Genomic DNA, 12,131 nt, shown 5'->3' on the forward strand with positions numbered 1-12,131 from the left:
GTGATCTTGGGATCCCAGGCCACTTGCTAGCTACAGGTGGAGGAAAGGACTGTGAGCCGTGTTCTCAGGACAGGTGGGCCTCGTGAAGCCAAGTGGGTCCTCACCTGATCTGCACCAACAAGCCAACCAATAGCCAGTCAGTTAATACAAACCTATCAGTTAATAAATATCTGTGGTCTCATTTTGTCCCCCGGCAGCAAAGAATTTACACAGTCAAACATGTCAATAAGATAGAAAAACTCAAGGAAACAGCTCACTATTTATTTAATGATGAGAAACATGATTGAATGAGTAAATGTTTCTCTCTTCATACAAATTTATGAATTTAATATTGGATTTAATATTGATATTAGTCTGCTCATAAGGAAGAACTACTTACAAAAAAAATTTGTTAAATTTAACAACTCAGTATTATCCTTGGGTGGTTCTTGAATAGCCACAGTGCAGCTAAATCTATTTCAATATCCAAGAATCTAATGTTGACTAACTTGTTTGATTAAATTAGGCATATTTCCTTCCAAGAAGAAAGCAGAGCTTAGCTCAAATAAGTTTGACTCCTTTTGTACAACCAAATAATAATTTTAGGGTAGTAATAAAATTCAATTTCCGTGTAGCGATCAGCAAACCTGCTCTAAATTCTCACTTTGTTACATTGGTCACAGAAAACTGTAGTGAGAAGATTCCTGGGTGATAGGCTTGCTGAGTTCCTCTGAAGGTTTGGGTCACTTTCTGATCTCCCTGGTGGCCCCACAGTGACCACATGTCACAGAATCCTAGGTGTCTAGGGAGCCTAGATGATGGAGGCCCTCAGCAGCCCTTTGGCTAATTATAAACACGTCAGGAAAATGTCTGGAAAAGGAGTTGCTTTAGGAATTCAGAGAAGCTAAGAGTTATCTGCTTTTCGACTGTTGGCCTGTTGACACATTCTCACAGAACCCTAGTGCCAAGCCGGCCTAGCATAATCAAATCGAACTGATTATTACGTAGTTTAAATATACTAAGGATATTGAACTTCTCTTTTTAAGTCACAGAAGAATCCTGGGCTAAACTATTAAAATGGGAAAAACAACGTGAAGAGTACTATAAAAATGCAAGCCATTTAAAAAATGGATTTAATATCAGCCTTTGCAAATTACATTTGATGTTTCACCCGTCATGCTCTGCTCACTTGGGAGAAACAATGAACTGTCTGTGAATGAGGACACAATCAAGGAAAAAGTGCTATTTTATTTCTTTTTAATAGCTATATAACCTCTGTAGAAAACACAAAATGATTGCAGAAAAATACAAAAAGGAGAAGATGATTTTTCATTGTCCTTTTAAAAAGATAGACGTGTGTGTGCATGGCATTGTGTAAGCTTTTAGAAACAGACGGTGTGTGTGTGTGTGTGTGTGTGTGTGTGTGTGTGAGCATGTGTCAATCCAAGGAGTTATCTACAGACCCAGTGCACAACTCTCTCTTTTCTTTCAAGTAAGACCCAAGAGACCTGCATACTTTTTAACAAGGTCATGCAATCCCCTGGCCCTATTTTGCCAGCTGTCAGCAGCTGGGGGTGCACATCACTCTTTGTAATGACCGTCTCTCAATAGGTTACTATGTGAGCAGCAAGTGGCAAGTACAGCTTGTCATACTGGAAATGCTAATGCTTTCCTTACCTCTTCCTTCTCGGCACTCTGCAGATCACGCCACTCCTCCGTTACGTGACCGAAATCCACTGTGTTCATGGGGACTTTAAATTCCCCAATGATGTCATGCTTGGAGAAACGGTCAAAATCATACACCGCCATCACAAGTGTCTTGCCGCCCAATTCCGAATACGGCACCTAAACAAAAAGAGACGTGGGTGGAATATCTGGTCACAAATATGCTTAAATCATGTTATTTGTTTATAGTGTTTAGATTTACTGTTAGATACACAGGACAGGAAGATAACTGCGCTTTTCTTTTTTTTCTTTTTTTCCTTAAATGGAATCATTTGACTAACTCCTTGAGGTTTATATTCCTTGGGAGAAAATAGGGATTTACCATAGTGGTTTATCATTTTATCCCCAAGTTCTAGAAGCTGTTACTATTATTAATAATGGATCCTATTATTAGTCATGTTATAAACACTTCAAGATTAATACAAGAATAAGCCTAGCCAATAGCACTTGATTGTATAAATAAGTTCTTGTAGAATGTTTTGTTGTTATTGTTATGCTAAGTTATATTGCCAGGGTGTAACTTACTGAGGATAGATACCTTGTTTCAAAAGTTCTATGAACTCTCTCCAGCCATTTGGATGCCAGTTTAATGGAGCAGGGATTAGAAAAGGTATGCTAGAAGTCTGAAAGGATGTAAATGAAATGCACAAGGTGCCTCACTACTCCTTAAAATAATTTAGTGATTGACAAGAACTGACTAGAAAATTGATATTTTGAATATCAGAGATGCATTATAATACAGATCTTGAAGTTCATTCTTAGGTATAACACTCTTTAGGACGAATGGTGGCAAAAGGCCAAGAACTGATGAATTCTCCAGCTGTTCAGATATATCTGGGACAGATGCTATGGGTTGCGATGTTTATTGTGACATTTTTAATATTCAGGGAAAGCAGTGCAATCCAAATGTGTCACACTTCAGTAACTGGGTAGAAATACCTAATTAAGAAATTATTTAGACTTGTATTGAAGGTTTGATCAATTTCATATACTTCCTAGTATTTTATCAGTGTAAATGGTTGTCTTATGCTCCAGCAAACATTTCTCAATTAAGACTGTATATTAAGATGAGGAGAAAAAAAATATTTGACAATGTATATGTATATGTATGTATATACCAGAAATTTTAGTTTTTCTGAAGAGTTTCTGTTTTCTGTCACTTATTTGTCATCTATTTGGAATCTGATTTAAAAATTGTGATTAAAAATGAGGCACAAAACCTTTCCCATTTTAGAAGGAAAAATAAACCGAAGGAGATGAATTTGAAAGGGAGAAATAAGAAATTTTAGAGCAGTGATAAACTCCTGAAAAAATTCAGCTTACGTCTGAAATCTCTCTAGATGTTTTGGTGATTATATTGAAATACTATCATTTAAAAATGGCGAGGCAGGCCTGGACCTGGGTTTATCCACTGTCCAGCTGAAGGGCGTGGGGGAAGTGAATGAACTTCACCTTTCTCACCTATCAAACACTCATAACAATTCGGCGTATGGCACAGGGCAGTGTGAGCTGAATGCGTACATGTGCGGCACAGTACAGTGTTGGCACAGTCGGCACATAATAAGTACTTAAGGTTTGAATGATTAGGGGCTTCTTCAAATAAGAGTTCATTTGGGGGAAAAGAAGAAGTATTTCTTGGGACATGTGGAGCTCATGTTAAGTGGATTTGAACTCAATTTTAAAGCCCATATTTTTTAAACTATCATACTTATGTTAATCATTCCTATATCATAGTGCATTGGCATTTCAAGATGCATAATCTATGATGTCTACTGGAGAAATCAACCAATTCTCTAGAAAAATCTTATAAATGAATCAAAATATATCACCTTTTTGATTGATAGTTAGATCCACCTTCTTCAAATAAAAAGGAACCTAATAGAATTTTGTAGGCAATTTCAAAATTTTAATAACTACACTTTCTGGAGTCACAGAAATTACTAAAAATTACTAGCAACACATTTTTTTAAAGAAATAAAACATAGGTGACTGAAAACAAAAACAGAGTTTCACAGTATTATTTTAAATAATGAAAAAAAATCTTACTAAATTGTGGTTAGAAACAGTCGACCTAAATTGAGATTGATACATAGTCAAATAGAATGTGGTTACCACTTGCAATACTTTTTAGTTTCATTTTCATCTCATGTTCTGTGGTATATGGGCCATAGTGATTAGCTCTGCATAAGCTGAATAGTACCAGAATGTTTTTACTGCTACTCCAAATTAACTATCAAGGTATAGAAAACTGTAGGTTTAAAATAGGATAACTAACAATACACTGGGGCTTTTTGGCTTAACTCAAAAATTTTCAGAGTGAATAGAAAGACTGCTCTTCTGCAGAACTGGAAACAAGACTTGAGGGCATGATGCCCTCCGCTGAGGAATGCCTTCTGTTTCACCCATTTATTTCATACCAGAATATTTACTAACATGAGGCACATGCTATCATTAGGCTGGCTGAAGGATCAGCCTGTCTGCATAGTAAGACATTTCATTTTTTAGAAATGTATTGTTTTAAGTATGTATTTAGAAAACTTTTACATATTGATGATATCCACCAAAGCTGTTTTCACGCATGACTTCAAGACAAGGGCTACAGGAGCTCCGTGCGTGCAGAGGTGCCTGAGGCCTGCCTGAGCACGTTCTCCTGCTGACTTAGTATACGGCCAGAAGCCCACTTTGTTTATGTTTGCCAACTGAGGTGTCTTAACAAGATGAAGGACACCAGGGAAGAGCCTAGAGTAAAGGAAAAATGCTAGAAATGCAGAAAAATAATCGGTTTATATTCGTTTTCCTTGCTGGGTCAAGAAGAATGGTCTTAGAGCTTTCAAACTGCCTCTGCACATATAGAATTTTGCAATGAGAGTAATACTTACCTGGACCATTAAAACAATGGAACATAGCTTACTTTATTCTGTGATTGTGGCTTATTTTTAGGAACTTTGAAACTTAAAAAATAGTTATTTCATTATTTCGTTGGCTTTATTTTAGATAGGGGGTAATGTTTAAGCCTGTAGGCACAATTGAGGCCGACCTCCCTTTTTATCTGCAAATGATATCTAGCTGTACTTCAGTCTATATTCTATTCTGAAATGGCCAAGCTGAATCCTCCTTTGACCAAACCTAAATGCAGTTAAGAATCCTCACTGGACTGAGGATAAGAATTAAAAGTATTCTGAGTAGAATCATTTGTCATTCTGAACAAATGGACATGTGCACATCGCTGTCTGTGTCAGAATGAGATCAACATTTCATCTAAAATGACAGAGGAAGAGTTATTAATAAGGACAAAAAAATACCTTGAACGTAAATTGCTCATTGAAGACAGGATTAAGGGTCTTGCGGTGGACTTTCGTCTCAAATTTCTTCTTTTTGTCGGGCAGCAGAAACACTTTCACGTAGGGATCGGATGTGCCCCCCATATCCAGGGCGGGCAGCTCTGCAGCCTGGATGATCCCTACCAGCAGCTAAAACGACAGACAGAGCGCAGTCAGCACAAACACTGCGCAGTTTGAAAATGACTGATTCGTTCACAATGCTGTATATTGGGTTCCCCTTCCTCCTTTGCTTTTAATAAACTTTTATTCTCTTATGAATCTGAGCAGAGAAGGCAAATGAAGTGAGCTCCGTAGACTTTAGAGACCCAATTATGACAGACGCTGACTCTAGAAAGCCAGGTTTTAAGCACAAAAGAGGCTTTTAAAAGGTTGCTGATTAGAGTTAAATATGGAATTCATATTTGCAAAAGGATTGCAATCAAATAACTTCCCAGTTGCTAAAAGCCCTTGTGCATTATTTTTATTTCCAGGGCATAATTTGTAAGTGGAAATAAATTGTTAAACAATCACAAGTCTGTAATTATAAAGTAGGAAATTTTTATTCTGAACCACAGCCTCAGACCAGCTAAATAGACATTTCTCAGAAACTGAGATAAAAATAAGATCTTCAAATTTCTGTCATATTTGACCTTTACTATATGCTGGCTACTTCTTATTTTCATTTATAGTAAAACTATATATTAAGCTCTATGTTTAAATGTAAGACATGGAGTCAAAGAAATATACCTCAGTGCCTAAGATTCTGATTTTATCCTCCCAAACACAGCAGAAATCTTTTCATTTCTTCATGTCTGTTTTCTCAGTGATACATTCCTGTGCCTTATTAGGAATGCAAGTGTAGGCTACCTTGTGAATGTTTTTGCAAAGGACACAGAAGGTGTGAGTGGACTAATCTAGGTGCCCTGCCATCAGACATGTTGTGCGAAAGGACTGGTTTAGACCCATATGAGAAACAAAAGTAGGCTCTCTTACTGTTGTTCAAGGTATATACTGTTCACTAAATGCAGTCGCATCATAGCTTTTCACATTAGAGCCTAAAATTTTGAGTCTGTGACTATTTAGACAAGAGAATGGAAAAGCAATTCACCTCTCTAAAAAAGAATAAAAGTCATTTGTTTTCTATAAAACTGACTCACCATATTCATAAATATACTTTGGCTAGCTGGCTCAGTTTTTAACCCAAATACCCAAATGACTCATGTTTCCATTTTAATGCTTCAGTATCTTTGTGACATCAACATACAATAGTAACCATAGAGTGCTCAGTTGTAGGTATACAGAACAGACAGATGGTCAAAGAATAGCAAAAATAGACATCAGATTATACAGACGTGACTAGTAAAGCAAACAGTGGTCTCTTCATTTGCCAGGTTGGCATTTGGAATTTGATAGCAGTGTGAATAAGTAAGGTTCTGTTTTTCTTCTCATCACTCTTTGCAGTCAGTTTTCTTTTGGTCAGGGAAGGCACCAGTGATATAGCCTAAACTCTTTAAAACCAGATCATTTATATTTTGAGGATTCTTAGATATTTTGTTGACAAGGGGTGGGGTTATTTCTTTCAACCACCTCTGACTTCTGCCTGAGAAATAAGTATCACATTTCTCTCCACTGTGAAAGCTTCTCAATTAGAGTACATTAGAGTTGTCTTTTAGTTCTGGTAAACAAATGTGTATGTATTTGATGACAGCCTTACTTATGAAGTTTCTCAGACTTTATCTTCCATGACTCATAGGAATTATTTTATAAATCAGATTAGCTGAGGACATTTGGAAAAATCAATGCATAACATTAAAAAAACTTTTCATCAGGTAGAATCTTTTACATCTTCAGAATAAGTACATTTGCTAAAAAGGGAACAGTAAACACACTCTTATATTTGAGTTGAAAAAATTCAGTGCAATTATTTTCTTAAAAATATCAGCTTATAAAATGATACTTCTCAAACACAAAGCCAACTTAGAGTTTCAAAATTATAACTAACCCAGGATGAGATGCCACTAGATTTCTGCTGGAAAATATGAAAGTAAAATAAGTTAGTAGAAAAAATATTGGCTATGTATATAAAAGCACGTTAAACGTCTGGAAAATGTTATACGTTAAGAAAACATAAGTTGGCCTTGACCTTCCTTAGAATATATAAATAATAGAAAGTTTTGGTTTCAACTCCTCATGATCAAATTTTGTAGAAGTGAAAGAAATGGCCTCAAATGATCTATTTAAGTAACTATACATGGTATACCTATAAATCTGTATAAATCCATACCTATAAACCTGCATGTGTAACCAACATGCAACTTTCTAGAATGTAGTATGAAATAACTAGCCAGGACTGTAATGAAACTGATCAAGGAAAATTATTTTTTAATATGACCAAGCATATCAGAATGTTCTTCATGAGGGACCGTGTGGAAATCCAGAAAGTGAGGATGTATTTTGAACTGTCACTTCCTAACTGAGGCTTGCAACTGCTTAGAGATCTCACGGTGAGTGACTTTGAACTTTAGTCATCAAAATTGAGCATTGGTGTTTGTTTTATTTATTGTTCATTCCTCATCAAACTGAAAGTAATGAACACACGTGGCAGTAACAGTAACTGGATTTGCATTTATCAGTTCTTCCTCACCCAAAGAGATGAGCAAAGCAAAACAAACTAGAGAGATAAAACCTCCTCGCCAGAGAAGGACTACGGCCCAGTGGTTCTTAAGAAACTGATCTCCCCATCAGCCAATTCCACTAATTCTTAGCTAACTTTTTATTGCTTTCGCACTTCAGAAGGTAAAAGGACATCTTCATCAATTTCATGGAACCTAGAAAGTGTTTTTGTGTAGAGAGATTTTTTTACATTCATCTTTGAGCTACCTGTATAACAGGCAGTTGATAAAAGGTAGCTGCTATTATCACTCATCTCCGTGGCAGTTCATGGCTTTTGAGAAATTGGAGCAGTAATGCCGGCTTTGTTACCCTCTTGAGTTCCTTGTCACTTTGGGGCGGCTGTCATGGGCACCAGGAATCAAGCTGCTGGCCTTCCTTCTTTGGCAGTGTTATCTTATTTGTGCTAGGAGTTTTACCTAATATATCAGCAATATAAGACCTTCTTACCCTTGAAATTCATGGATGACAATTATTTATCTTTCCTTATCAGACCACTACATTATGTTGCAAAATTTTGGCTTGAATGGTAGCCTAACTCAAAGGCCCCTCTCCATGTTTGGATCGAGATTCAGAAATTCCAAGGAAGATTATTCCAGCTTAGGCCAAGGGACCTGGGGAGGCAGGACTGTGGCTGGAAACTCTCAAAATCAGGCTGACTACTTCAAGTTAATTGGTATTCCCCCTGCCTGCTGTAAGTGCCATAAGTAGATGTAATCGGTTGAACACTGTGTATTTCTGATTACCAGAAGTTAAATTAGCAAGTAGGGGACTGCCTGTACTCAGAAATTATTTCATCAATAAGTTTGATAATTGCATTTTCCCCTCACATTAATCGAAATGTTTTAAGAAGTATCTTGCTTCAATTTCTATTTGGTAATTTCAGAAAACAGAATGGAATTTAGAAGACATTTTTTTCCCTCAGACCTGGTTATTCTGGAAATCATAATCCAGTGAATATTGGAGTTTTCCCAGTTTCTCCTCTTCTTTGGGTTCTTCTTTTTCTTCCCCATCAGTCAGTCCGGTTTCAGCATCGTCATCCTTCAGGGCCTGTAAGTAGGGAAATGGATTGTATGTGAATTCAAGGGAATTTTCATCAAAACACAAATTAAATTGTGCCTGTGGTTATACTTCCAAGCTACCAGAAGCAAGCACTAAGATGCTGGAAATCTCATTTTGTCTGACACACATTCACATTTGCTGCTTACATAGTTTTAAAATTCCATTTGTGCACGGAATTTCCCCCCCAATCAGCAAGCAACATGGAAGCAATGGAAGAAGCCCCTCAGAATATTGCAAGCAAAAACCGTAAATCTGTTGCAAAGAAAATGTCATCTTGGAGTATTATATTTGGCTCTGATAAAACTGCTTCTTTCAGAAGTGTGATAAACATGCTATGAACCAGGCCAGGTTTCACATTCATGTAGTTCAAAGAGAGCTAAGCTAAGCATCATGTAAAACATCATTGTTACATGCAGGGAGTAGTTTATGTGAAATGTATGGCCTTTTCTTGCCTTGTTTCCTATGAAAAAGAGGGTTGAGTAAGTGGTTCTCAGAAAACTTTAATTTTCTATGTTTCACATATACATTTGTAATGGTTATGGAAAAAGAGGAAAAAACATGCCACCAGCAAATGCATGTTTAGAGAAAAATCTACCCCACTTTCAGTTTAAGTCTACCATTTCATTTTCATAACAGCTCCACAGAAAGCTAGGCTGAATTAAATTGATTTATAGGTCTATTTGATAGCAAAAGAAAAAAGGAGTTACATTTGCAATTTTGTCAGACTGAAACTGGTATAAATTCATTTTGCATTAACGAACAAAAATCATGATACTGAACTTTTAAAACTCAGTTTGGACTGATAGAATGTTCTTTATAACCTTAAACTTGAGTGTAATATAAGTTGAAATACTAGAAAGCTCATTATTTCATTAAGTACATTTAAGTGTTTCTCTTTTTTAAAAATAAAAATGTGCATTTTCTCATTTAGTGCAAAATGTTTGCTAAAAAACCAAAGGTTATACAGATTATAAATATTAGAAGCTTTATCTCTAGGGATGTGCACTTTCACTGCTTTAAAGAATTAGACAAACTAATTAGAAACAGTTACTATTCAAAATTTAAAAATGATAAAATGTTACATTTTCTGACCCCTAGTGAGGTTGAAAAGTTTAAAAAATCTTTCTATTAACATATTTTTTTTTCCCTCTGGGAACTGCCTGTATATATGCTTTGCTAATTTTTCTGTCATGTTGTTTGACTCATTGATTTGTAGGCACTCTTTGTATTTTAGCGATCTCAACTTTTCTTTGTTATATATAGCAAATATTCTCTCTCCTAGTTTTTGTAATGGCATTTTCATGCCATGTGTGTGTAGAATCTCACAAAAATCAGGGTACAGGGATGACGGCAGACGGCTTTATATCTCTGCCAAAGTAAAGGAGTCTTAACTCTTGTCAGCAATCAAAATGAATCTAAGAATTCGTATACAACTCAAATGCAAGAAATATCACCAGGTTCAGAAGGTATGAGTCATGAGACTATATAGCTCCTGCCAACTCTCTTCCCATCTCCCAGACTAGGTGGTCTTTTTTCTCTGCTGAGAGAGAACTTTCTGTCCACCATCCGTGTACACAGAGACCCTCAAAAGGCACCTCTGTCCCTGAATTGACAAGATTTTCCAATTTAGCTCTACCCAGCTAACTGCAATTTGATCCTAAAAAACTGAGACTTGATGGCATCAGTTAATAGAACTCATTTGGTTGGGAAGATACACAAACAGAGTTAAGCTGTAGTTAGTGATATCTCCCCTTTTGTGCTTCTTGAACATTTCAGGAGCCTGCAGATGAGTTTGGAAAACTGAAAATGACCATTATTATATCTGTGTAGAAACCTTTTCAAGGTTTAGCCATACACCATTTAATTTGGAAAGATTAATTTATATTTGGATGTTTTGTTGAATAGTAAAATATTGATTTACTGGTAGCCAAAGACAGGAAACAATACAATTATTTAAAAATTTATATTAGTCTTTTAACTTGAGGGAGGGGTCACTAAAGGGAAAATAATAAAATGACAAGAAAAGATGACTGAGTTTAGTCAGAGACCTGAGGCAGAGAAAGCATATTGCCCTTTCCAAACCTTAGCTGTGTGCGGGTGTTTCACACTGTCACAGGAGACGTGCTTAGAAAATTGCAGCTTAGGTGATTTGCCTCCCTGTAAGATTTTATTTTTTTCAAATAATAACAAACCAGTTAATGCATATTTCTGTCTGAAAAATCCGCATGTTACTCTATCATAATAATAAATTTCATGGATTGAAACACTTTTTAAAAAGTATCTTTCAGAACTGACAATTTATATATCATGTTTCAGCCCAGTGTAATCTGAAATAGCTGAGACATTAAATCTCCTTCTCCCTAAATGGTTTTTGCCCTAATAAAAGGTGCAGGACCATCTCTGCAATTATTCTGCATGAAATTGGGCTAAATTTTTGATAATTTCTCAGCGCCACTGTTCATCACTAAAGTGATTAAGTCTATTCTTGTCCCAAAGGCTGAGCTTAAGCAAGACATTTTCTGTACCATCACATTAAGTTCAGGCCTATTAAATCAGTAGCTATTATAGTAGCTCAGGAGGAACCTCCTCCCCCGCACCACCCCCAGCAACAAAAAATGGAGTAAAAAGCTAGTGCTCAGCAGCTCTGAGAGCTTGAGACCTTGCAGTTGAAAAAGCTGTGCTGGGAACGTCAGACCTTGTTTTAAATTTCAGAGACTGAGCGCACATGCTTCTGGCTTGATTTGACATTCAGAAGGCACTGAGTTCACAGGCATCAGGAAGAACGTTTGTTCATTCCAAGTTAAATGGTCAGATTTGGGTCTGATGAGGCAAACTAAATGGTAGCACAAGGGATTGATCTTCTCTATCAATTTCAGACTTGAGCTTTCTAATACTGTTCTACTTAAACAGTAATATTTAAAATGACAACACTTTAACTAAAAAAAAAAAAAGAATCAATTTAGTTCAGCCTCTTGATGTGTGTCAGAATGGTCCACCCTCAGCTGTAGAGTTTCAGCTGCCAGGCCGCTAAACGTATCCGAGCGTTGACTAGAGGTGTCTGAATAGCAGAGGGAACCTACCGCAAGGGACAGTCCAGAACAGTCATGAGACACAACACAGATAAGGACATAGAAGGAAGAAATACAGATTAAAATATCCACACACATCAGTGAAAACCATGGAGAAATGACCTTTCCAGACCTATGACTTTTTGGGTGTCATTGCCCCTCTGTTTTTTCAATGTTCTCAAGAATGTAAGGAATTAAAGAAAATCTTAAATATATATCTTAAGCTATGTAAATACACTATCCACAGTTAGAATTTTGTTTTCATTGTAGAATATGTAAAAATTCTTCCTTGGCTATAAAATCTTCT

At 36.4% G+C, this 12,131-nt stretch overlaps 1 protein-coding gene across 3 annotated transcripts in view; it reads right to left on the minus strand.

The window, feature by feature from the left end:
• SYT1 (synaptotagmin 1) overlaps positions 1-12,131 on the minus strand; it is a 509,637-nt gene that overhangs the window by 132,373 nt on the left and 365,133 nt on the right. For 2 of the 3 annotated variants that reach the window (XM_073214822.1, XM_073214821.1), the window contains 3 exons: positions 8,622-8,744; positions 5,007-5,174; positions 1,657-1,824 (listed from right to left, as the gene is read on the minus strand). In XM_073214822.1, the coding sequence (XP_073070923.1) occupies positions 1,657-1,824; positions 5,007-5,174; positions 8,622-8,744 (459 nt within the window). The remainder of the gene's footprint in view (positions 1-1,656; positions 1,825-5,006; positions 5,175-8,621; positions 8,745-12,131) is intronic. The other variant, XM_073214823.1, reaches the window with a different exon arrangement.

This window comes from Manis javanica, chromosome 10 (genome assembly GCF_040802235.1).
Source record: "Manis javanica isolate MJ-LG chromosome 10, MJ_LKY, whole genome shotgun sequence".
Classification (NCBI taxonomy): domain Eukaryota; kingdom Metazoa; phylum Chordata; class Mammalia; order Pholidota; family Manidae; genus Manis; species Manis javanica.